Raw genomic sequence first — 26,118 nt, forward strand, 5'->3', positions numbered from 1 at the left:
TGAAGTAAAGCAATATCTTCTCTCTCTTTGAACGTCCTTTGGTTAGGTAAGCCATATTTTGCCTTTCCGGCAGCTGTACAGTTGACGGATATTCCGGTGCCTTTTTATTGGAAGGGTCTATTTGCGGTCATTTGGCTCTTCCTGCAGGCCGAGTTCAGTGCCGATTTTAGATTTCAAGTACTTTGTTTTTAAACGGCTTAAGTGGGTAAGTGGATGGAATAACGAAACATAATTACTTAATATATTTAATCTGGTGCTCTTTCAACGCCATATTTGGAGAAGACATGACTTAACAGCAGAGATCTAATTTCTCCAATACACCAGACACACAAAAGTTTAAGTGAGAATAAGGTAACTGATCATCTTTGGACAGCTGCCCCACATATAGCTACTTTCTCCCAAACGATTACCAAAGAACCTCTTAGAAACCGTTGCATAAGTGTCCGTTTCTGCGTAAAGAGGGACCAGAAGGGCCAATGAGAAGCAAAACCAGGTGAAATAAAAACAGATTTATTCTACTCATTTCAGACAAATTATTCTAACAAGTTGCATTCCATAGACGCGAATTTGTAAAGCACACCTCGCTGGGGGTGTCCACGAAACTTTCAATAAAGGAACAAAGGGTATACCTCTGTACACAGACCACAAGAGCATAAAAGTGTAAACAACTACGCACATTTCCGGAAAAAAGATTGGTCTCCAGAAATGTTTGTTTGCTTGACCAAAACGTTAACATCATTTATGGATTGGAGAAAGCATCTAGAACAATCTTAAATCTTAAGTATGAAGTCTTAAGAGCGTGGTTGTTATCAACAGATAACATTGCACTAGTTCCTAAAAATAGCGAGAGAATGTTGCACTGTATTTGCGTGGCGTTACTTTTCCATGTATTAGACGTTGCGTGACAATCAGGCTTCTTGAAAAGAAGCAGTGGAACGCTTCTCTATTATAAAAAACCCTTCGAGGTCAAACGTAACTTATTAAAAATATATTTGTACATATACAATGTTTCGTTTCACAGCGATAAGGCCGGTAAAAGGTGATGAAAACTAAATAAAATTGGCTAATAAAAACTAGTGACCTTGGTGGCTTAAACAATTACACAAGACGGTATCACTTTCACCAGTTGCAGTTAAAGAATTTTACCTCCGGCCACGTTCAGTAAATACGCCTTCTTGACATATACAACAGCATTTTAGAAAAGCACACTTTCCAACGATTACTGTCTGTTAAATGAAAATAAGAATGAGAACAGAAGCACCACATGAAGACCATGCCAAAGTAAACCCTGTCTTACTCTGCGTCCAGCGCATTGAATGATACAGCTGGTGATGACAGCGACCCCAGAAGACGACAGCCGCGACTGTTGAGGCAGCGGAGCAAAGGTTGAGAGCTTATTGTGCAATTTACTTTGTGGAAGTCAGTGAGTCCGATGAAGAATACCCTGACCCAGAGCCAGATTTACTCGAACCTCCAGTCTCCAAAAGTAACCGCTCAAACTGATTCACTTTCTCGTTGAGAAACCCCAACACGTCCGTTACGTCTTCCCATTCGCAAGCTAAGTCATCACTCGAGTTCGTCTGTTTCAAAGCTGGTGTTGCTTGCGGTGGTTGTTTCGTTTTTAAATTAGCGTTTTGGCTACCACTACTGCTAACGCTACCGTTACTGCTAGTACTACTACTACTGCTAGCGAGCGCTGCTCCCTGGTCTTTGATAGCCGCAAGGTCCTTGTTTCGTTTGAAAGAGTCAGATCTTTTAGGAGGTTGTGGTCTCCGGACCTCTTCGTCCTTGGCATTGTTGTTTATATCTTTGCTTTCCCGTTTTAGACTCCTCAATTCCGCTTCTTTGGCCTCCTTTCGCAATTGCCTACTTTCTGCTTCCTTTTTCTGCAGCGTTCTCTCGTATTTCTTGTTCACATTGTGTAGATAACGGACCAGCTCCTTTTCTCTCTTCAACTCTTCTTTAAGCTGATTTTGCGTGATTTTAAAGCGGTCGTTCTGGTATTCCATCTCCTTCATCTTCCGCTGCATGTTTTGATTCTCGGTCCTGAGCAAAATTATTATCTTCTCGAGGTTGGCGTTTTCCGCTTTCAGCAGCTTGATAGCCATGTGTAAATGCGAGCCCTGGTCAACAGGCGATGAAGTCCGTCTCTCCTTGGTCATACTTCCAGGCAGACTAGTCCTCTCAACAACAGAGCGGTGCCGAACACTCAAGCAGCGAGAATCAGTAGAGCAAAACACTGTCACAGTAATCAAATCCGCTGATATTACACGTGGAGGTATGCATATTTTAAATGATTCTCTTTTAGCTACTTGTTTTCTTTCCGATCCACGCTTTGACCCTATTGTCACCCGTCACTTAGTCTAATGACGTCACAATAGCACACCCTTAGGCCATTTAAATCTCGAAGGAGTCGTGGTTTGAACGAGAGGTTTGCGTTTTGTTTTTAAGGTAAGAGCAGTCCTCAAGCACGAAAATGCTGCGTTGTTTTTAATACTGCGAACTAAGCTTACTTTAGGCAAACAGGAAGAAGTAAAACTATAACAAAGAGTGCCGTTTTATTGTCTAGAATTATCACTCCACCAAAGTCCAAGATTAGTTGACAGACATAGTAATATCACATTGGAATATCCGTATCGCCGAGATCGAAGAAACAGAGTACACGTATGCGTAAGTTAAAATTGGCAATGTCGGGGATAATTTTAGCCGGCCAAGAGTGTACTGTTTAGTATTAAGCTTTATTATCCTACACCTCTGCAGGTAATTATACCCCCGACCGATATCCGACAAATGCCAGTCAACCACATCAACTTTTTTCTTAAGCAAATTAACACTTGCTTTTGTGCATGTGTAACATCTTACTCGAAAAAGTATGTATAATGAATGTAATTGCGCGGTGATTGGCAAAACAAACAGCCAACAGTTAAAGTGGACAATTACACATTCCATAAGCCAATTACATAGTTACTTTATGCTCTGCTCAAAATCCCAGTGCTTTCAAATGTTTTTAAAATACCGTACTTCGCCTTTTGTTTGTTTGTTTGTTTGTTTCCTTTTTGCTTTTGCAGGTTTTTAAAAATCTTTCTTTTTAGGCTTGTTAGACCTGGCCCTGGTTGTTCAAAAGATTAATAGCGCTATCGACCGGATATCCAGTGGATAAGTGTTATGAACTATCCAGTGGATGGACATTTATCCCATGGATAGCGTTATCCACTTTTGAACCACAGTCGGACCAAACTCACGTTACGAGGAAAGGCCGAAAGGGTGTAAAGATAGGTGACGCTTGACCTTTTTGTGCTGGACGCGGCGGTGTCGTGTTCCAGGCGACCGTTGAAAATAAGAGACCTTGTTTGAGAAATAAACTACTGAGATCTGCGAACGCTAAATAACGTTAAATCTATTTTTTTTTTCTTCAATAAAATGAATAAAAAAGACTTACCTGCGATGTATTTCACTGCGTTTTGGTGTCTGCACCCAAATTTATAAAGTTTTGTATGGAGACGCCATCTTGGTGTCCCTTTGAGGGGCACAAAATGTCCGCCGAAAACTAACAGAAACATTTGTTTTTGAGTTTTTCTCAGTATAAATGCGCGAATTCATCGTTTCACTGAACTCATAAAGATTCAAGTAATAATTATTTTGAGACAAGCAATGTTTCTACAAAATCTCAAAAAATCAGTAACGTCAGGTTATGGGCTCCTGGGAACGTTTTTAAGCCACATACGAGCTTTCCCGGCCGCCTGCTAAATGCCACGTCACCCAAAAACCTGAAAATTCAAACGTCCTTTATGACAAAACGAAGAAAGCTTTCGAACCGAAAATTTATACAAGTAAAGTTGTTTAGCTGCTGTAATGCCTCATGAAAGTAGAAACTCAGAAGAAGCGATAGTTTCTTAGTTTGAATTTTGGTGAAGTCATATGAACCCGAACCGAGAAGAAGCGTTCGCTAAGGTGTGGAATTTTAAAATATCAGTAACATGTGTAAGTAAAATTTTTAAAACATGGTGTATGGTCAACCTACTTCCATGCATTTGCGTCCCCGACAGCTTAAGACCACTTTGAAATTAAACTAACTCTGATTAACCAAGACATACTTAGATTCTGGATTCCAGTATTTGTCATTGAAACTCGGTTTCTTATCTTAGCTTATCGTGTAGCAAAGAATTGAAATAAAATAGTTACTCACTTTTTGCTGCAGGTTATGACAGGATAGCAAAACCAGTCCATAAGGCTTCAGAACAACACAGAACACAAAATACAGCAAAAATAATAGACCGCGAGCAGTTGTCCTTCTTTCCTCATTGCCACGACCGAAAGAGTGAAATTATTCAAATGTTTAAATTGAAATTTTTTATCATTAAAATGATAAAAAGGAGGAGCGCTTCCGCCCTCGTTCCTCGCGGCTTCGCCACTCGCCCCTCACACGTGCTCACGATCTCCGCGACTCAAAACAAAAATAAGAGACTACTCGCAGTCTACAAAAGTTGGTATATTTTACTTTTTTTGCAGCACGATAAGCTAAGATAAGGCCATATATATATATATATATATACCTGGTTTTTTGAAAACCGGGCTACTAAAAAATGTCAGTCTCTCACACTGATTGTTAATTTGATGGCCCTTGTTACTTGAAAAGTAAAATCTCACCTCAAAAAGAAATTATTGAATACATGAGCTTCCATTTGATAGAATCATCTGTCTTGAAAGTAACAAAAGTGAAGTTTTCCTCATTAATCTGGAAAATAAGGCATTTTAAGAAGCAATTTTTAGTGTCGGTGTCACCGATTGCAAAGCCAATTCCCCAGTTCACCCCATTTTTAATTGAAGCTGGTCTCCCAAAAACAATCTAAGCCAACACTGCTCAACAATACCAAGTCCTAAAACCAGCAGTTCAACTGCTTGCTGACTAGGAACATTATCAACAGGGTGGGTCATTGCTTGCATGCAAACAGCACAAACAAACTGCATAAGAGTGCAAAAACACATCAAACTTTACAACAACCCCACTCCCCTGGAATTTAACCAGGCTACCCCAAATGCATACCAGACGATAGCCCCGTGTCTGTGCAACAACATGGCACCCAGCCAGACACAACCCCCCCTTAATTTGAGTAAGACATTGACCTTTGAAAGACAGGGGTAGCCCCGGTACAAAAACTCAGCGAATCCGCCCTCTAGCACAAAGCATAGTCTTTACAACAACCCCACCCCCCTGGAATTTAACCAGGCTACCCCAAATGCATACCAGACGATAGCCCCGTGTCTGTGCAACAACATGGCACCCAGCCAGACACAACCCCCCCTTAATTTGAGTGAGACATTGACCTTTGAAAGACAGCGGTAGCCCCGGTACAAAAACTCAGCGAATCCGCCCTCTAGCACAAAGCATAGTCTTTACAACAACCCCACCCCCCTGGAATTTAACCAGGCTACCCCAAATGCATACCAGATGATAGCCCTGTGTCTGTGCAACAACATGACACCCAGCTAGACACAACCCCCCCTTAATTTGAGGGAGACATTGGGCTTTGAAGGACAGGGGTAAGCCCAGGTACAAAAACCCAGCGAATCTGCACTCTAGCACAAAGCATAGTCTTTACAACAACCCCACCCCCCTGGAATTTAACCAGGCTACCCCAAATGCATACCAGATGATAGCCCTGTGTCTGTGCAACAACATGACACCCAGCCAGACACAACCCCCCCTTAATTTGAGGGAGACATTGAGCTTTGAAAGACAGGGGTAAGCCCAGGTACAAAAACCCAGCGAATCTGCACTCTAGCACAAAGCATAGTCTTTACAACAACCCCACCCCCCTGGAATTTAACCAGACTACCCCAAATGCATACCAGATGATAGCCCTGTGTCTGTGCAACAACATGACACCCAGCCAGACACAACCCCCCCTTAATTTGAGGGAGACATTGAGCTTTGAAAGACAGGGGTAAGCCCAGGTACAAAAACCCAGCGAATCTGCACTCTAGCACAAAGCATAGTCTTTACAACAACCCCACCCCCCTGGAATTTAACCAGGCTACCCCAAATGCATACCAGATGATAGCCCTGTGTCTGTGCAACAACATGACACCCAGCCAGACACAACCGCCCCTTAATTTGAGGGAGACATTGACCTTTGAAAGACAGGGGTAAGCCCAGGTACAAAAACCCAGCGAATCTGCACTCTAGCACAAAGCATAGTCTTTACTACAACCCCACCCCCCTGGAATTTAACCAGGCTACCCCAAATGCATACCAGATGATAGCCCCGTTTCTGTGCAACAACATGACACCCAGCCAGACACAACCCCCCCTTAATTTGAGGGAGACATTGAGCTTTGAAAGACAGGGGTAAGCCCAGGTACAAAAACCCAGCGAATCTGCACTCTAGCACAAAGCGTAGTCTTAACAACCATCCGAGCAAGAACAAACCAGTGCAAAAGTTAATTGCAAAAAAAGTAGTCGACTGCTGTGAGAAAAGAAGATCATTAGTTCTTTAGGTTAACATTGATTATAGTTTCACTAGTGTGCAGTTTGTGCTATGATTTTAAATTAGTTGGATAAAGTCGATGTACATAGGACTGTATGAGACTTTAAATAAAGCATTGTCTTGTCTTGTCTTGTCTTACAACAACCCCACCCCCCTGGAATTTAACCAGGCTACCCCAAATGTGTAGTTCTAGAATATATTCATACTCCCTTTATAGAAGGGTTTGGAAATTGTTGGCGGGTTGGGGTTCTTATAAAGGCCGCAAAATTTAAGTAAATGTATGAAGCTTGACTGTAATTTCCAGAGAGGTTGGGGGGGAGGTCTAAGAAATAATCCTTTTCGTGGGGGAAGTATGGAAAATTTTCGGAACCACACAATGGATACCAGATGATAGCTCTGTTTTGGCAAAGTTTGATAATGAAAGATTTTTTAAAAGATAACGTCTTTATTATCAAATGCAAAAATATTATTAATCATTATTTTACAGTATATGTTTCATTTGTATTTGATAATGGTGATATGTCTCCGAATTTCACGGTTTAATAGAGTTCTGTAAAGGTTGCTGTACTTTAATGGACTCATTGTTGGGTTTTGGGCCATATGAAGAAAAATTATCACTATACACTTATCTAGTGCGCAATAAAGTTACATTACCTTGGCCGATGAATCTTCTTTTTAGAATAACTGGTATATTGACACCTTCTGCATTGTAAAGCTGACTTGATGGTACATGTCAGTTACATAAACAATAAAATATAAAATATGACAGTAAGCGTTTGTGAATTTAAATGTTATTGGACCAATCAATTTCAAGTATTTGGTAAGACAGACAAGTTGTTTACAAATTTTTTGGATTGGTTTTGTTATCGTACAGCAAGAAAAGTTTGTTTCTATAAAACCTGAAGTCTTAAGGTACGAAGCTCTTTGAAAGGGCTTGAGCTTATGTGTTTTTCTATGCCAGGATTTTCCTTTTTAAGAGTAATTAAACAGTAATAAGAAAATCTATAACTGTAAGTCCTAAATAATCATGACCTCCTGGCAAAAGAGAATGAAATTGTATTTTCTCTGTATGGTGTTAAAAGCGACACAGTTTGTTTTCTATAAACAAGGTCAGTAAACAAGTGTTATGTTCTTTGAGTAAGCAAGATCACCAAACAGTCCTATTATTGGTTTTAATGCACCTGACATCACGGCGGCCATGTTGGATGATAAAAACAAATGCATTTCTGTCCTCTGGGAACTCAACTGTATTTTCATTTTTATGTATTGAATTGTTTTCAAGCCTGGTCGCCTTGTCACGTGGTTACAATCCAAGAATATTAAAAACCTTATTTATGATTATGCGTTCATGTTTCATGATGTTTTGACTCTTCACGCAATACTGAACTTCGTAAAGTAGGAAATTGCTGCATTCACAATAAATGTAAGGTGTTGTCAGAACAGTACGGAAATCTTGCCCCAGTGTCAATATCTTCAAAGTTTATGTTCCCTACCTGAATCCAGAAATCCAGAAAAGAATTAATAGCCTTCTTTTATAAAACGCGGACTTAGGTCACATTGATTCCTTTCAATCGATAGCCTGGATTCAACGTTTCAAGTTCATTTGTTTCTGGCTCCTGTGGTCTCGGGTTCTCATCCCGTTATAAAAGAATCAAAGGCTGAGAAGAGATCCGAAGTGTTTTGATACACGGATGGTGTTTGCAGGCAAATTTTCAAAATAGTTGTATATTTTTTTCACACCCTCGGCAAATGTAGCCACCCTGCCTGGAAATGCGGGCTCATATTCCAGTTGCAATGAAGGTCATGTGACAAAGTATCAAAATTTATGCATAATCATGTGCAAATCTACGCATAAATTATCATAACATATTTCAAGTCACATGGCGTTTGAAAAGCAAAAACATATCATCAATACATTGAGCTAAAGGGGTCTATTGAAAAGTCTGTATGTCTCATATATTTTTCTTTTTAATGAAATAATAAAAGTCTGAAAAACAAATACAAATATTTTGAAAACTTGCCTGCAAACACCAGATCGACATTCAGTGAAGTAGCGAGATTGACACATTCCACAAATAGAATTGCAGCTTTTATAAGCATTCCCACACTCTGCCACACTTCTATACTTTCTCTAATTTTACCCTGTGGGAAAATAGCTCTTACATCCTTATCCAGTTGCCACAACGTTATTCAACATGTCCTACGCGAATGTTAGACGGGTGATGCTGCGGCACAAAAGAGCGGCAAAATGTCCTCTTTTGTCAAAATTTTTAAATCAATGTGTCACTACAGAGGAAGGAAACTTTGTTTCCACATCGGAGCTTTTTTCCGCCTATGAAACGGCAGTTTCAATTTGGACCGACGACGATAGTGTTCACGGCCAAACAAAGTTCCTAATGAAGAGAAGTGCTTTTAATCGAGTAAGTTCAAAAGTTGAAAAAGAAAACATCTCAAGGCATTGAAGGTGAAATGATCTAAAATCGTTTATTTTTATGTTAACAGCAACTAAAAAAGGAAATTTCCACCTTTTCATTCTCAAACAATGGAAATGTCACGTACGGCGTACAAAACAACACCAGAGGATACTTCAATATTAAACTCCACCGCGCCCGTCGTATGCTTGGCCATGAATTTGGAGGTGAACAGATGTTAAGAAACATCTCCGTATTCATGGCCAGGCATCCTCCACCAGTTCCTCCAATCGAGGTGAGTGTTTACTTGAGGCTCTTTCGTTCCTTTCCTGTTGAATATCTTTTCTTCTGGTTTAATGAAATGTTACTAGCTGATCAGTATTCGCACTTTTCTTGCACAGGTGCACGACGTTCCAAGTGACCCGCGAGGCGCGGGAAAATGCGCCTTCGCCAAAAAAGACGTGGAAAGAGGACAGGTGGTGGCAGAGTACACGGGGGAGCTTATATCGATGACTGAGGCAACGAAACGCGAGGCGGAGTACGCAAGAGTAGGAAAGACATGTACCCTCATGGTCATAGATCACCGCGGCCAAAGTATCGCGTAAGTTACTGGCTTAAGCGCATTTTTGCAAATACTTTTACTACCTCCAAGACGACGTTATATAAACACGTGTAACCGTTGTTTTGACTTGACTTGTCGCCTTTGGATTTCTTTGAACTATCTTTCTGTTTCAACTTACTCGCGAGAACCAACAGTTACCCAGTATGTTATGAATATATGTGGGATATTCTTAATGTTTGTGTTAAGTTGTACACACTAAAACGTTATTTATTATTTACTTTCAGAATTGATCCTTACTATGGTGATATTCATGCCGAACTAAACTTGGCGGCAACTATCAACCATTCAAGGCAAAACGCAAATTTAAAGCCCTATGTTGATGATACATCATCGCGAGCAAGAGTGTTTTTCGTTGCTTTGCATGATATTCCACAATCTGTGGAATTCCTCTGGAATTACGGCGACGCAGATTGGGAATATCATACAAACAGTCAAACTCTTCCACCCTAGCTTTTACCGTTTCTTTTTCTTCTTTATTCTTTCCCTTTTTTCTTAATCATAACTATAGTAAAATTCTCAAATCTGATTGACTATCAACTGTGCTGATTTCACCACTTATAGGCCAATACGCGTTATGCCTACTAATTGGACATCACGCACCATTGCAATTGCGCACTCAAATGCTTTTTTTCTCACCGCTAGCAAAAAAATCTCGGAAGTTCTTGCGTTTTAATTTTGAAAAATCCTAAAATATCACACATTTTGTTATAGTTATATATGATTAAGTTGTAACAAACGTTCATGCAACCCAATAGGGTCTGTAATCATAATCGAGATTTAAGTAATCACTCCCGCTGCACGGTCCTCCGATTTTTTGTTGATCACGCGCATCATTACAGACCGAATTGGATTCTACTTAGTCCATCTATTGCCCTTATTACTAAATTTACAATTTATCGTGACGTTATTACAATACATACGGTACTTGTTTCATCCCCCTTTTTTGTCAATTTGGGCTAACCGGCATTACCAAACAGGCAATAATTGCCTTTACCTTTTTTTGTCTATCGATGCCAAAAATTGATTTTTATGTTGACATTTGTTATTCAGTAAGATGTTCTCAGAAATATCTGCTTTGCGCTACATTTCAGTCATGCATGCAATTTGATTACGGACCAAAAGTAAAGTTTTGTTTTATTGTGCGCGAGTGATTTTACGAGCTAGCTTTGCGCGCTCGAAATGAGTTTTAGCATCGACGACGGCTACAGCAACGAAAACGTCACTTTTAAAATGAATTTGCGTTTTTCAAATTTTATCGCGTTAATTCCAATTCACTGAAAATGTCTAGTGTAGGCAAATTTCCCTGGAGTTGATTTCTTAAGGACTGCACTCAAGTTTAGAAAGACAAAGAAAATTTCCCTATCGCTTGTTTACGTCCTCCATAAAACGTGAAATTAGGCTCGTAGTCGTGCAGCAATGGCAAAGAAATGTGCAAAAAAGTGATCTGCACGTGTAAACGTGATGTTTTGTTTAATAAACTTATTGCTGTTTTGACGTTCTCGTTTTGCCGTCGCCGTGGACCTTGCTAAAACTCCCTGCTGACAGAGATTGCGGTAAAAGGTTTATGGCTTATAGGACATTTAATTTAGCCTGATAGGTGTTACTTTACTTTGAAGCTAAAGTATACTCACGTCTAAAAAAAATTCCTTTTCATGGGAGGTCGACGATTAGGGAGCTTTGGCATCGACGGCGGCAACAGCAGCGAAAACGTCAATTTTAAAACGAATAGGCGTTTTTTTTAAATCTTGCGGTGTTAATTCTAATTCTCTCCATAAAACGTATCGTAGTTGTGCGGGCAGTGACAGCAAAGAAGTAGATGCACGGGCAGACTTGCTTTTCTTAATAAACCTATAGCTTTTTTGACTTACTCGTTGCCGTGGCCGGACGTCGTTGCTATAGCTTCCTATGTCCTGATGTTTTTGCTTCATGTTTCTGTTATTTACCCTTAACTATAAGGTTTCCCTTAGTTTCTTACTGATTGCTTTTTGGCTAAGGGAATATGTTTGATAAAGTGGACACCTATAATTTAGCTTGGAAACATAGCATCCTTTCTTTCATCAGCTGTACATAAATTGCGGTTGCATATTGGCCAATGCACCTTACAAGTCGTTGCTAACAGAGAACTTTATAAACGCAATAGTTTCTCATTCCTTTCTAGTTAAATCAAATTGAGTATACACAGCCAAAGCAAACTGATCGTGAGGACGGCACGCTTAAGCCTTTACCGCAGCGGGGCGCTCGTGCGATTATCAGTCGCCTTTAGTTCAACGTTTGCCTTTTAAAAAGGTCTCAGGGTGCAGTTACAAGTGTTTACTCAGTCGAACTGTGGTACATCGAGTTGTGAACACTACCAAACGGATACAGTGAATAAAATGTTCATGAACCTAATTATTGTCTCTCAATCCGATAAAACCAACGGTATCGTAATTAGGGTATAACAGTTATACAATATTGTAATTGGTATTATCACTATGTACACAAGTAGTGGTTATTCATTACTAGTCAGCATCATGACTGTCCTGATCAGCGGGAGCAACTGCCAATGCAGTGAAGAACCGTAAAGCCCTTTCAGATAAATATTTCTGGGCGAGTGTCATACAATTTGGTCTCACATTTTCGCGAACAGGTCTGCAATCTTGTCTCACAGGAACTAGATCCGCTGGATTCAATTCCTCACATTGTTTCTTCTTTACAAAAGAGACAATTGTTGGCTTTTCTACTGTGTCCATTGTAAACCTGATAAAGGCGGTTTCATTGTGCCTGGTAAGCGTTAAGTTTCCTTCTTGATCTGGTATCTCACCATAGCCAAAATTCATAAACGCAATTTTTCCCACTCCGAATTTTTCTCCGTTAATGTCCTCGCTTCTAGCAATGTATTTCTTCTTTAAGTACGATTTATAGTTCATTATCTGATGAAGGCTTACCCAGTGGCTTCTGACGTTACGTAAATGGCTATTTCGTAGAGAAATTGCCCATTCTTGAGGAGTTTCGATTTTTTCCTGAGTGTTAAAGAATTGCTGAATACACCCGAATCTTCTATCACATATTGAAAAGGAATGCCCTTCCAACAAAAATTTCAGATCTACTCGAAGAAACCTTCCATTTTGGACAAGGGTGTCCAAGTAAAAAAATAAAAAGCAGTGTTTAAACTGTGCTGGCGAGTTGTCTGCCCATAGTATTAAATGATGAAATGTCCCGTACCTTTCTATTAGTGTCTCCAATACGTAGTTAAGTAAAGATATCACTTCATTAGGACCACTTCCGCCAATGGATTCATCGTAAAAAAAACAGTTCATAATATCCTCATTGGCTGAATAGACCCCGAAAAGATTGGTCCTTAACTTTCTCAAGTAAAAGGAATCTTGAGAGGAAACTTTTGGCGTCGGAAGACACTTATGATAGTCCATTTGGAGAACCAACACTCTTGGCATCATCGTTAAATGGCACCCCTGGGTTACAATCCGGTCGAAACGGAATAATAGTTCAATGGGCCGAAGATTTAACAAAGGTCAGTAGTCGGATGGGCGCATTATTTATAAGTGTGTTCACTTGCTTGTTTTGTCGCAATATTAAAAAAAATGTAAAGTCGCGAAAACTCTAGATTTTTCTCATAAAATGCAGCTATTTTGTAGAACGTGTTTCACAACTCGGGAATTGCACCTGAATTCTAGACTTTTCGTGAATCACGCAGTTGAATTTCCTTAAGGCCGACTGTTTCAAGGGCGAAGTTGATAAAGTATTATCATTATTATGCAAAAAGTGAGTGCATTTCTTATTTTTGATGGAGTAATATTTGTGTCTTTTAGGAGGAAAAATTACACAAAAATGCATTTTTCTCTTCTCATCCCACACGATTACAGAGGCTATTTTTAATAAAACTATACTGATAAGTAGCGAAACTGTTAACACCTGGTAGATTGGTTATAATTGACGTCAGAAAACGTTTTTATAGTTACTTTTTTATCACGATGCTAGAAAATTCTAGTAAGCTCTATCTTCCATGAAGAATATAAAATGAATAAGAATTACACGGGTGAGATTAAAACATTTTCCTTTCCTTCAACAATGGGCTCTTTTGCTCAGCAAGAAACAGAGATGAACTTAAGTGGGGTTGATGTTAATCGCCTATTGTACATTTTTGACAGTTCGAATCCGTGGCAATATTTTAGACAAGGTAAACCTCTTGCAAGCTCGGTAGAGAAAGGAAGGAGAACTTTGAGTTCCAGAAGCAAGTTAAAAAAGGTTTACGTGCCAAAGGCGAACCGAGTGAACCGGCGCAAAAATGCTGCCTTTGGTTTGCACAATTTGAACTTGACCTGTTGTGACAATGGATGCCTCCTGAGACACGGTCTGTGTAATATAAAACGCATCATACGGCAGCAAAGGGACCTGCTTTATAAGAAACAATACAATGAACAAAATTATCTTCTGTCAAAACTTGTGGAAGTGAAGATCACGCAAACCGGAAAACGAAAAATAACATACAAGTCCCCATCGCTGGGTGAAGTATGCAAGACTGCGTTCCTCAAGGTTTATGGTATCTCAAAGCATAAAATAGAATGTCTGCTAAAAAAAATGAGCCCTGAAGGACCATTTATAGAGCCCGACCAAAGAGGGCAAACCACTCCTCGAAGACTTTTGCCTGAAACAAAACAGACCGTCATCGACTTTATACTTTCACATGACGCGTCCGAGTCTCATTATAGAAGATCGCGAAGTGGCAGCAAAAAGTATTTTGAATCCAATGAAACACTACGAAAAATGTGGTCGGAATATGTTCGTGAACATCCTGATGTCAAGACGACCAGGTTAAAAAGAAAAAACAAAGGACCTGTTATAAGTTTTTCAACTTTTAGAAATATCTTTAACACCGAATTGAAAGATGTTCTTAGCTTCAGAAAATCTAGGCTCGATACCTGTCAAGTTTGTGACAAGACTAATAACCGACTTAAGTATCTAAAATCTTTACGAAATCGAAGCGTCAAGCAAGATCAAGAGATCCGCGATCTGACTCATTCAAAGAACTCTCATCTCAGAGAAAGTGAAGCAAGGTTTGCTTCCTTGAAATATGACGTAACAGTATTGGCTTTAAAAGTGCAGTAAACCCGAGCTGAGACACTTTTTTTAGTTAGTTTAAATAGCAAAAATAAAGAAAAGATAAAAATACGACTGAAATAGATCTTTTTACAGTCTTATTTATTTTTAATTGTGATTATTACAGTTTTCATTTCTGTAACTTTTTTTGTCTCTCTCTTACCATTGCTGAATGATCTGATTTTTATATATTTTTTTTCTGTTAATAGAGGGCCACAAATAAATGAGTTTTAACTGTAAAAAGGTTATCTGCTGTCTAAATAAAGTCTTCACTCCACTTTATCCGACTGCATAATTTGCCAGCCAGATCATAATTACATCATATGGATCATTCCCCTTAACAGGAAGGACGTTTCTATGTTACGCTACGATATACATATGCCCCTTACTGATGTACGTTTGTAGTCTACAAAGAGGCAACACTTGTAAATGGTGAGAAACTATCTTCCCGCTCGTTCGAATCTTTTTGCAATCAAAGATTTAAAGATCACTGTCTAAGTCACAAATTTAATGGGAAGCTTAAAAAAAAAACACGGGAGGAGAAAGAAATAACAAGTATCTTTCGTTGCAGCATTTTTGTTGTGAAACGTTAGAATGCTTATGATTGTATTTTCTTATTTCATTAAATTTTCAGTAGTTGATAAAATAAGCCATTATCTCGCCACCGCTAAAACAGATGTTTAGATTGTAACAGGAAATATCGTGGGATAAGATAATTAGAATTAATCAATGTTGTATTTAATCGGGTATTACTAGCGTAACCGCACATAAGGATTAGCACCATGATTGTCAAGTAAACCCACGCTTAATAGGAAATTAGTTGAAATTAGTGCCCACGAATCGATGTTAAACGTGAGCAAAGAACTTGGACCGCATTTGATTATTGTGACCACGCCGGAATTACGCATCTGGGTGTGGACTTCCTTAGCTAATATACGCAGCATTTTTGTAGAATTTAGTTAGATTGAAATTGATCGTAGAACGGAACGTGTAATGTTGAATTAGGAAGAATAAAGTCAGATTTGTACGAAAGTATACAGTCCTCGATTGTTGAACCAGCGTGTGCGGAATCTCTCTCTATCGCAAGTGGGAAATTCTGCGAAACCTGGTCCTTCGAGCCGGATAGTGAACGAAGATGAGTGAGCTGAAAAACAAGAAAAAGTCAAGATCGGGCCACAAGAGTTACTTGAAGCACGCCTTGAATAAAGTGGACGAATGCCTTGCCGATTACTCCCCAGAAAGAAAGGATGAACTGGCTCAGTGGAAAGAATCGCTACAAGAACAGCTGCAGAAAGTCACAACCCTGAGCGATCAAATTTTAGCTCTGATGGAGGCAGATGAAGAGTTGACCGACGAAGATTTGTCTACAGAGTTGATGGACACCAACACGTTAAAGTTTGACGTAAAGATGCGTTTGTCTGCAATAGAAAAGATTGTAACCGCGAATGTTGCTAACGTTACGAATGTACCACCGTCGCTGCCTAGCCCCTCCGCAGATTTGCACGCCAATCAAGCTCCATTCAATCCATGGCCGGTCCCGCAGACTGCTACAGTTCGAGCGAAATTGCCGAAACTCGAGGTACGCAAGTTTGGGGGAAACATCAGCGAATGGCAGGAGTTTTGGGACTCCTTTGAAAGCGCTATCGACCGAAACGAGACATTGGCCGAAATAGATAAATTCTCCTATTTGCGAGGCCTCCTGATCGAGCCAGCGCGGTCGGCGATCGCAGGATTTTCCCTCACTTCAGCGAACTACAAAGCCGCGATACAACTTCTAAAGAAACGTTACGGTAAACAGAAAGTTATCCAGAGAACATACATAAACGACTTGTTGAACTTGGAGCCAATTTACGGAGAACGAGACACACAGCGATTGAGGACAATGTATGACGTTGCCGAGACAAAGTACCGGGCATTGGAAGCGCTTGGCGTAGACCAAGAGACCTACTCCGCCATCGTGGTGCCGTCGCTGTTGGAAAAACTACCAGAGCAGCTCCGTTTGACCATCACAAGGGGAGAGGACCATCACGAATGGAACCTGGAGCAGTTGTTGGACGTCCTGGGCCACGAGGTCGAGCTGCGAGAGGAGTACAACAGAAGCGCACGACACGCGAGGAGCTCTCGTGACGAATCAGTGAAAAAGAAACACACCATGCACACTGGAAAACAGGCGAATTATCAGAACTGTGCGTTTTGCTTAGGAGGACACAAACACGAGGATTGCCAAAAAGTCAAGAACGTCAGCGAGCGTAAGCAATTACTAATTAAGTTTGGTCGTTGTTTTAGTTGTATTCGAAAGGGACATCTTTCTAAAGACTGTAGAGCTAATTTAACTTGTAAGTTTTGTAAAAGGAAACATCATTCGTCTATTTGTAGTGCCGAATCCCCAGGGGAGGGGGGAGCGTCAGAAAATGAACCAAGTAACGTTGAGTCAGTGGGCAATAGTATGCACATAGAAACCGGGAATAGTGTTGCTTTACAAACGGCACAAGCTCAAGTAGCAGGGAAGGGCAACGCGCGAATAAGAGTGCTTTTTGATACCGCTAGTCACACGTCTTTTGTTACGGCGCACGTGGCGCGAATGTTTAGTTTAGAAACTCTCCGGAAAGAGTGGCTCGCTGTCAACACCTTTGGGCAGCGAGCAGCGGGTTCAAACTTGAGGGACGTAGTCGGAATGCATTTGACCCCAGTAGGGGGAGGGAACGCAATTTATGTCGAAGCTTTTGTTGTTCCCGAAATCTCGAGAGTTCAGAACGAGCATCTGGAATTAGTGCGTGGGAACTACCCTCATTTGGCAAACATATGGCTCTCTGATGTTTGCCAACACAAAGATCAGTTAGAAATAGATGTCCTCATCGGGGCAGATTATTTGTGGAGTTTTCAAACTGGCAATGTTGTTCGGGGAGGTGTAGGGGAACCCGTAGCCATAGAAACGCAATTGGGATGGGTTGTTTCTGGTCCCTTAGAGTCTAGTCAGTCGACAGATAGAGAGCGAGCAGTTAGTGTAAATATTATAGGAAGAGATAGTACAGTTCCAGGAAGGTTAGAGCGAGATGTTCAGGTTCTTTGGGATTTAGAAACGTTAGGAATAACAGAGAATGACGGAGTGTACGAGGAATTTGTAGACAACATTACGTTCAACGGAAAGAGGTATTCAGTAAAGCTGCCGTGGAAGGAAGGGCGTGATGTTTTAGACAGTAATTACGAATTGAGTTTGTCACGCATGAAAGGACAGGTAAGAAAGCTTAGGAAAGAGCCAGAAGTGTTGAGGGAGTATGACTCAGTTATCAAAGAACAGTTAGCTTCAGGAGTGATAGAAAGAGTGGAAGAATCAGGAAAGGCGGATAGAGTCCATTATATCCCACATTTGGCCGTCATACGCAAAGAAGCCAGCACAACCAAACTGAGAGTGGTGTATGACGCGTCAGCAAAATCAGGTAAGGAAAGCGCATCATTGAACGACTGTTTACACAAAGGACCGTCTCTTACCCCATTGCTGTTCGACATATTGTTGAGGTTTAGAGAGAAAAGGGTAGCACTGATTGGCGATATAGAAAAGGCGTTTTTGAACATTGAGGTGGATAAGGAAGACAGAGATTTCCTGAGGTTTTTGTGGCTAGATGGCGTGAGTGACCCCTCAAGCGAGATTGTCGTGTATCGTTTTTGTCGTGTAGTGTTTGGTTTAAACGCGTCTCCTTTCCTTCTGAATGCCACGCTTAGACACCATATCTCGAAATTTAAAGATGAAGATCCAGAATTTGTGAGAAGAATGATCGAAAGCTTTTACGTAGACGACCTGGTGACTGGCGAGGACAACACTGCTAAAGCCTTCACGTTGTACGAGAAGTCCAAAAATAGGCTAGCGAGTGGAGGGTTCAAATTGCGTAAGTGGATGACTAACGACAAGGCGTTGAAAGATTTAATTGAGCAAGATGAGAACCGGAAACCAGAAAACGCAAGCGTGACAACCGAAGAGGAATCTTTCGCGAAGTTCACGCTAGGATCGGAGGTGAGTAAAAAATGTCCTAAGGTTTTGGGCCTTCCGTGGGATTTTGAGAATGATGTTATCCACTTCAACTTCGAGAAGATTGTGGCAAAAGCACAAGAAATCCCACCGACTAAGCGGAACTTGCTAAGTGTTTTGGCCAGCATGTTTGACCCTCTAGGAATTATAAGTCCCGTCATTGTGTGCATGAAAATGTTGTTCCAAGAGTTGTGTCGGGATAGTATAGGCTGGGATGATGAGCTCAATGGCGAAGCTAAAAAGAAATGGAACGATTGGGTTTTAGATTTGTCTAAGATTAAAGGGATCGCGATTAGTAGGTGCGTTTACGATAGTTTAAAACAAGAGGTGCTTGAGTGTTACTTGCATGGTTTCGGCGATGCGAGTAACAAAGCGTACTGCGCTGTTGTTTACTTTGTTTACCGAACGTGGGACGGGGTTCACGTAAGATTGTTGACTTCGAGGTCGAGAGTGGCACCACTAAAGGAACTGACTATCCCCAGACTAGAGCTTATGTCCGCGAGAATTCTTGCCCAGTTAATGAGCACGGTGAAGAATGCCCTAGAAGAACAAGTGACCCTTAACGGTACCAGATACTGGTTAGACAGTAAAACGGCAATCTGCTGGATTCAAAACAGGGGGGAGTGGAAACAATTTGTGAGACACAGGGTGAACGAGGTCCTCAAGCTTTCAGCTAAAGATGAATGGAGACACTGCCCGGGAGAAGACAATCCTGCGGACATTGGTTCAAGAGGAGCGCTGGGTTCCAAACTGAAAGATGAGGAACTGTGGTGGAAGGGACCACCTTGGTTGACTCAAGAAGAGAGCAGTTGGCCAACAAGCCAGGCAATCACCTCTACGTCAGAGAGCCAAGAAGAAATGAAAAAGACGTCGACGGTAATGATTGTAGACGTACAAGACTCAGCCTCTGTTGCAAAGGTAGTAGATATTGAGCGACATGGTACTTTGAGAAAACTGCTCAGAGTGACAGCATGGGTGTTACGTTTCGTCCAAAATTCGAAACCAAGATGTGCGAAGAGAAAAGGTAGGTTGACGAGGGAAGAGTTGATCAACGCTGAAAACGAATGGGTAAAAGCAGCCCAGCAAGGTTTGAAGCGCCAGAAAAATTTTCCGAATTTAGAAAGGGTGTTAGGCCTAGAGACGGTCGGAGGCGTTCTAAGATGTTTCGGAAGGTTAGAGCATTCAGACTTAGAAGTAGAAGCACAGAAACCAATTATCTTGCCGAAAGATCACGCCTACACAACAAAAACAATCGAAGAATGTCACGAGAGAGTGCTTCACGGCGGCGTGAGAGAAACACTCGCAGAGCTAAGATCAAAGTTTTGGGTTCCGAAAGGCCGACAACACGTGAAGAAGGTCATTAGTAAATGTGTAGTCTGTAGAAAGTTAGAAGGGAAAGCTTATAGTACACCGCGCAGTGCAGCATTACCAGAATTTCGAGTCACGGAAGCGCCGGCGTTTTCAAAGGTAGGAGTTGATTTCGCAGGGCCGCTTTACGTCAAAGAGCGAACCACGACAATGAAAAAGGTGTACATCGCGTTATTCTCGTGTTGCGTGACGCGAGCAATTCACTTGGAACTTGTAGAAGATTTGTCAACGGGAGCGTTTATCCGGGCTTTGCGGCGATTTGCAGGGAGACGAGGGACACCAGTTTTAATTATATCTGACAACGCCAAAACCTTCAAAGCCGCTGATAAAGCTCTCAAGAACCTTTTCAATCACCCAGAAGTCGCTAACGAATTGTCCGGCAAAATGATCGAATGGAAGTTCAACTTAGAGAGAGCACCTTGGTGGGGAGGGTTTTTTGAAAGAATGGTTGGATGTGTTAAGCGTTGTTTGAGAAAGGTGTTAGGTAACGCAAGACTGACCTTTGACGAATTGTTTACTGTGTTGATCGAAGTAGAGGGGACTTTAAACTCCCGGCCCTTAACTTACGAGTATGATGAAGCGGGCGAGGAAGTTCTTACCCCGTCGCATTTGATTTTCGGAAGAAGAATTAAAACAGTGCCAGATGAAATCGTGGAGGACGAAGAAGAAGGTGAGAGTAGATACACTAGGAGATTCAGGTATTTGAGCGTTAGATTAGCGCATTTTTGGAATCGGTGGAGGCGTGAGTACTTAACTGACTTACGCGAGTTCCATCGGACCAAGGTAAGTAAAGACCCGAGGTCTGTACAGATAGGTGATGTAGTCACAGTGTACGACGAGAGTAAGAGGCGTGGAGAGTGGAGATTAGCAGTTATTGAGAGTCTTATCAAGGGAAACGATAATGTGGTAAGGGGGGCAAACATTCGAGTCATTGCCAAGGGAAAGCCCTCGCGTATGTCTAGACCCGTTCAGAAACTCTACCCCATAGAAGTGCAAACCGAGATTCTACCCGAAGCGCCGCGGGAAAGTGTAAAAGAGGGTACAAAAAACCTTAGGCGCAACCCTAGACGCGCTGCAGCAGCAGATGCGCGTTGGAAAACTAACTTAATGCTTGACTCGTAGACGAGTCAAAGGGGGGAGAGTGTTGTGAAACGTTAGAATGCTTATGATTGTATTTTCTTATTTCATTAAATTTTCAGTAGTTGATAAAATAAGCCATTATCTCGCCACCGCTAAAACAGATGTTTAGATTGTAACAGGAAATATCGTGGGATAAGATAATTAGAATTAATCAATGTTGTATTTAATCGGGTATTACTAGCGTAACCGCACATAAGGATTAGCACCATGATTGTCAAGTAAACCCACGCTTAATAGGAAATTAGTTGAAATTAGTGCCCACGAATCGATGTTAAACGTGAGCAAAGAACTTGGACCGCATTTGATTATTGTGACCACGCCGGAATTACGCATCTGGGTGTGGACTTCCTTAGCTAATATACGCAGCATTTTTGTAGAATTTAGTTAGATTGAAATTGATCGTAGAACGGAACGTGTAATGTTGAATTAGGAAGAATAAAGTCAGATTTGTACGAAAGTATACAGTCCTCGATTGTTGAACCAGCGTGTGCGGAATCTCTCTCTATCGCAAGTGGGAAATTCTGCGAAAATTTTCATTTATTTTTGTTGCAGTCAAGTAATATTAAGATAATTTTACCTCAACGGTACCGAGACTTTAACAAAAGCAAGGCTCATATCACTTCCGTACATAATTTTTTATAACATAAACTCCTTTGCGCGGGCACCCCCAACGACAATTTCCTCCTAATATATTTTAAACACTTCTTAGGCTATCCAGAGTATTTTTAAATCTCTAGAAATGCATCGTCAGTGTCGCTATAAAATTTTGTGTATCAGTTCGGTCATCCTACGGTATTTTGAGTCTTTTGAAAAATACGAGGGCTTCACCGTTAATTTACCGTAAATATTAGATGCACTTAAAGGTATTAAAAAAGTTAAAACTGCATAATTGATTCCTGTTAGGAACATCACATTTTAGAGTCCGAAATTTTCCATTTTTTCTGCCTACGATAAATAGCCTAGACTGGGGGGTAAAATGTGAAGAATTAAACTTAAAATAAAATAATGGAAATTCATTAACTAAGTTTCAAAATTTGTATATGAATAGATCAATATTCATAAGCAGATTTTAAGCAATCCTCAAGCAGCAGAAAATAATAGGCCTGTTCTCCCTCTCCGTAGACAAAATATAAAGTAAACAGTCGCTGGGTGTGCCTGTTTTAAAAAATAAGAAAAAAAGACTAAAGTTATTTAAGAGTCATCTCCAAAAATTCAATGACTTAAGACCTATCAAAAAACTTATTTAAACAAAATTAGTCGACTAATAAGCCAAGAAACTCCAAATGCATACCAGATGATAGCCCTGTGTCTGTGCAACAACATGACACCCAGCCAGACACAACCCCCCCTTAATTTGAGGGAGACATTGAGCTTTGAAAGACAGGGGTAAGCCCAGGTACAAAAACCCAGCGAATCTGCACTCTAGCACAAAGCATAGTCTTTACAACAACCCCACCCCCCTGGAATTTAACCAGGCTACCCCAAATGCATACCAGATGATAGCCCTGTGTCTGTGCAACAACATGACACCCAGCCAGACACAACCCCCCCTTAATTTGAGGGAGACATTGAGCTTTGAAAGACAGGGGTAAGCCCAGGTACAAAAACCCAGCGAATCTGCACTCTAGCACAAAGCATAGTCTTTACAACAACCCCACCCCCCTGGAATTTAACCAGACTACCCCAAATGCATACCAGATGATAGCCCTGTGTCCGTGCAACAACATGACACTTAGTTTGACGGAAGCCCCCCTCAAAAAATATTATCTGGGCCAACGGGGGCAACAGCCCGTCCCTACGGGACGGACTGTTGCCCCCCTCGTGCAAATTTTCTGGAATTTGCACTGATTTCTGTCACTTCCAGGAAGTTATTTGAAGCCCATGGTTAAGAGGTGAGGGTGGTTAGTCCTGAAGAGCGAGATTGTTATTTTTACACTAAAAGTATCAGGGCTTTAAGCAAATTAAGTTTTAAAAGATTGCCTGCAATGTGCTGGACTTGACTTAAGATTTCAGGCAACCCGGTTTTCAAAACTCCAGGTAGATATCTCCAATTATTGACCTTTCTGCATCTTAACTGTCAATTCCTACTAACATTTTTATTTTTTACAGTGAAAGAGGCATTTGGATGGTGAATCCCTGGAGATAATTATCTCCAATTATTGACCTTTCTGCATCTTAACTGTCAATTCCTACTAACATTTTTATTTTTTACAGTGAAAGAGGCATTTGGATGGTGAATCCCTGGAGATATATACCTGGTTTTTTGAAAACCGGGCTACTAAAAAATGTCAGTCTCTCACACTGATTGTTAATTTGATGGCCCTTGTTACTTGAAAAGTAAAATCTCACCTCAAAAAGAAATTATTGAATACATGAGCTTCCATTTGATAGAATCATCTGTCTTGAAAGTAACAAAAGTGAAGTTTTCCTCATTAATCTGGAAAATAAGGCATTTTAAGAAGCAATTTTTAGTGTCGGTGTCACCGATTGCAAAGCCAATTCCCCAGTTCACCCCATTTTTAATTGAAGCTGGTCTCCCAAAAACGATCTAAGCCAACACTGCTCAACAATACCAAGTCCTAAAACCAGCAGTTCAACTGCTTGCTGACTAGGAACATTATCAACAGGGTGGGTCATTGCTTGCATGCAAACAGCACAAACAAACTGCATAAGAGTGCAAAAACACATCAAACTTTACAACAACCCCACTCCCCTGGAATTTAACCAGGCTACCCCAAATGCATACCAGATGATAGCCCTGTGTCTGTGCAACAACATGACACCCAGCCAGACACAACCCCCCCTTAATTTGAGTAAGACATTGACCTTTGAAAGACAGGGGTAGCCCCGGTACAAAAACTCAGCGAATCCGCCCTCTAGCACAAAGCATAGTCTTTACAACAACCCCACCCCCCTGGAATTTAACCAGGCTACCCCAAATGCATACCAGACGATAGCCCCGTGTCTGTGCAACAACATGGCACCCAGCCAGACACAACCCCCCCTTAATTTGAGTGAGACATTGACCTTTGAAAGACAGGGGTAGCCCCGGTACAAAAACTCAGCGAATCCGCCCTCTAGCACAAAGCATAGTCTTTACAACAACCCCACCCCCCTGGAATTTAACCAGGCTACCCCAAATGCATACCAGATGATAGCCCTGTGTCTGTGCAACAACATGACACCCAGCTAGACACAACCCCCCCTTAATTTGAGGGAGACATTGGGCTTTGAAGGACAGGGCTAAGCCCAGGTACAAAAACCCAGCGAATCTGCACTCTAGCACAAAGCATAGTCTTTACAACAACCCCACCCCCCTGGAATTTAACCAGGCTACCCCAAATGCATACCAGATGATAGCCCTGTGTCTGTGCAACAACATGACACCCAGCCAGACACAACCCCCGCTTAATTTGAGGGAGACATTGAGCTTTGAAAGACAGGGGTAAGCCCAGGTACAAAAACCCAGCGAATCTGCACTCTAGCACAAAGCATAGTCTTTACAACAACCCCACCCCCCTGGAATTTAACCAGGCTACCCCAAATGCATACCAGATGATAGCCCTGTGTCTGTGCAACAACATGACACCCAGCCAGACACAACTCCCCCTTAATTTGAGGGAGACATTGAGCTTTGAAAGACAGGGGTAAGCCCAGGTACAAAAACCCAGCGAATCTGCACTCTAGCACAAAGCATAGTCTTTACAACAACCCCACCCCCCTGGAATTTAACCAGGCTACCCCAAATGCATACCAGATGATAGCCCTGTGTCCGTGCAACAACATGACACTTAGTTTGACGGAAGCCCCCCTCAAAAAATATTATCTGGGCCAACGGGGGCAACAGCCCGTCCCTACGGGACGGACTGTTGCCCCCCTCGTGCAAATTTTCTGGAATTTGCACTGATTTCTGTCACTTCCAGGAAGTTATTTGAAGCCCATGGTTAAGAGGTGAGGGTGGTTAGTCCTGAAGAGCGAGATTGTTATTTTTACACTAAAAGTATCAGGGCTTTAAGCAAATTAAGTTTTAAAAGATTGCCTGCAATGTGCTGGACTTGACTTAAGATTTCAGGCAACCCGGTTTTCAAAACTCCAGGTAGATATCTCCAATTATTGACCTTTCTGCATCTTAACTGTCAATTCCTACTAACATTTTTATTTTTTACAGTGAAAGAGGCATTTGGATGGTGAATCCCTGGAGATAATTATCTCCAATTATTGACCTTTCTGCATCTTAACTGTCAATTCCTACTAACATTTTTATTTTTTACAGTGAAAGAGGCATTTGGATGGTGAATCCCTGGAGATATATACCTGGTTTTTTGAAAACCGGGCTACTAAAAAATGTCAGTCTCTCACACTGATTGTTAATTTGATGGCCCTTGTTACTTGAAAAGTAAAATCTCACCTCAAAAAGAAATTATTGAATACATGAGCTTCCATTTGATAGAATCATCTGTCTTGAAAGTAACAAAAGTGAAGTTTTCCTCATTAATCTGGAAAATAAGGCATTTTAAGAAGCAATTTTTAGTGTCGGTGTCACCGATTGCAAAGCCAATTCCCCAGTTCACCCCATTTTTAATTGAAGCTGGTCTCCCAAAAACGATCTAAGCCAACACTGCTCAACAATACCAAGTCCTAAAACCAGCAGTTCAACTGCTTGCTGACTAGGAACATTATCAACAGGGTGGGTCATTGCTTGCATGCAAACAGCACAAACAAACTGCATAAGAGTGCAAAAACACATCAAACTTTACAACAACCCCACTCCCCTGGAATTTAACCAGGCTACCCCAAATGCATACCAGATGATAGCCCTGTGTCTGTGCAACAACATGACACCCAGCCAGACACAACCCCCCCTTAATTTGAGTAAGACATTGACCTTTGAAAGACAGGGGTAGCCCCGGTACAAAAACTCAGCGAATCCGCCCTCTAGCACAAAGCATAGTCTTTACAACAACCCCACCC

At 41.2% G+C, this 26,118-nt stretch overlaps 3 protein-coding genes across 3 annotated transcripts; 2 read left to right on the forward strand and 1 right to left on the reverse strand.

Moving 5' to 3' along the window:
* Positions 1-494: 494 nt before the first annotated feature.
* On the reverse strand, positions 495-2,304 carry LOC140935448 (uncharacterized). Its single transcript, XM_073384998.1, has one exon. The coding sequence runs from the start codon at positions 2,160-2,162 to the stop codon at positions 1,407-1,409; it is 756 nt and encodes a 251-aa protein (XP_073241099.1). The 5' UTR covers positions 2,163-2,304; the 3' UTR covers positions 495-1,406.
* A 6,733-nt stretch (positions 2,305-9,037) lies between these two features.
* LOC140935413 (N-lysine methyltransferase KMT5A-A-like) lies at positions 9,038-10,068 on the forward strand. The gene is made up of 3 exons (XM_073384965.1): positions 9,038-9,194; positions 9,301-9,500; positions 9,746-10,068. The coding sequence occupies exons 1-3, from the start codon at positions 9,105-9,107 to the stop codon at positions 9,969-9,971; spliced, it is 516 nt and encodes a 171-aa protein (XP_073241066.1). The 5' UTR covers positions 9,038-9,104; the 3' UTR covers positions 9,972-10,068.
* Positions 10,069-15,940: 5,872 nt separating this feature from the next.
* Positions 15,941-21,607, forward strand: LOC140935450 (uncharacterized). Its single transcript, XM_073385000.1, has one exon. The coding sequence runs from the start codon at positions 15,943-15,945 to the stop codon at positions 21,127-21,129; it is 5,187 nt and encodes a 1,728-aa protein (XP_073241101.1). The 5' UTR covers positions 15,941-15,942; the 3' UTR covers positions 21,130-21,607.
* The last annotated feature ends 4,511 nt before the right edge of the window (positions 21,608-26,118 follow it).

This window comes from Porites lutea, chromosome 4 (assembly GCF_958299795.1).
Source record: "Porites lutea chromosome 4, jaPorLute2.1, whole genome shotgun sequence".
Taxonomy (NCBI): domain Eukaryota; kingdom Metazoa; phylum Cnidaria; class Anthozoa; order Scleractinia; family Poritidae; genus Porites; species Porites lutea.

Bases quoted from the DNA above. Each gene is read 5' to 3' on its own strand.
- LOC140935448 (XM_073384998.1), bottom strand. From the start codon at position 2,162: ATGACCAAGGAGAGACGGACTTCATCGCCTGTTGACCAGGGCTCGCAT.
- LOC140935413 (XM_073384965.1), top strand. From the start codon at position 9,105: ATGCTTGGCCATGAATTTGGAGGTGAACAGATGTTAAGAAACATCTCC. The intron at 9,195-9,300 runs GTGAGTGTTTAC...TTTCTTGCACAG, and splicing joins CACCAGTTCCTCCAATCGAG to GTGCACGACGTTCCAAGTGA. The intron at 9,501-9,745 runs GTAAGTTACTGG...ATTTACTTTCAG, and splicing joins CACCGCGGCCAAAGTATCGC to AATTGATCCTTACTATGGTG.
- LOC140935450 (XM_073385000.1), top strand. From the start codon at position 15,943: ATGGAGGCAGATGAAGAGTTGACCGACGAAGATTTGTCTACAGAGTTG.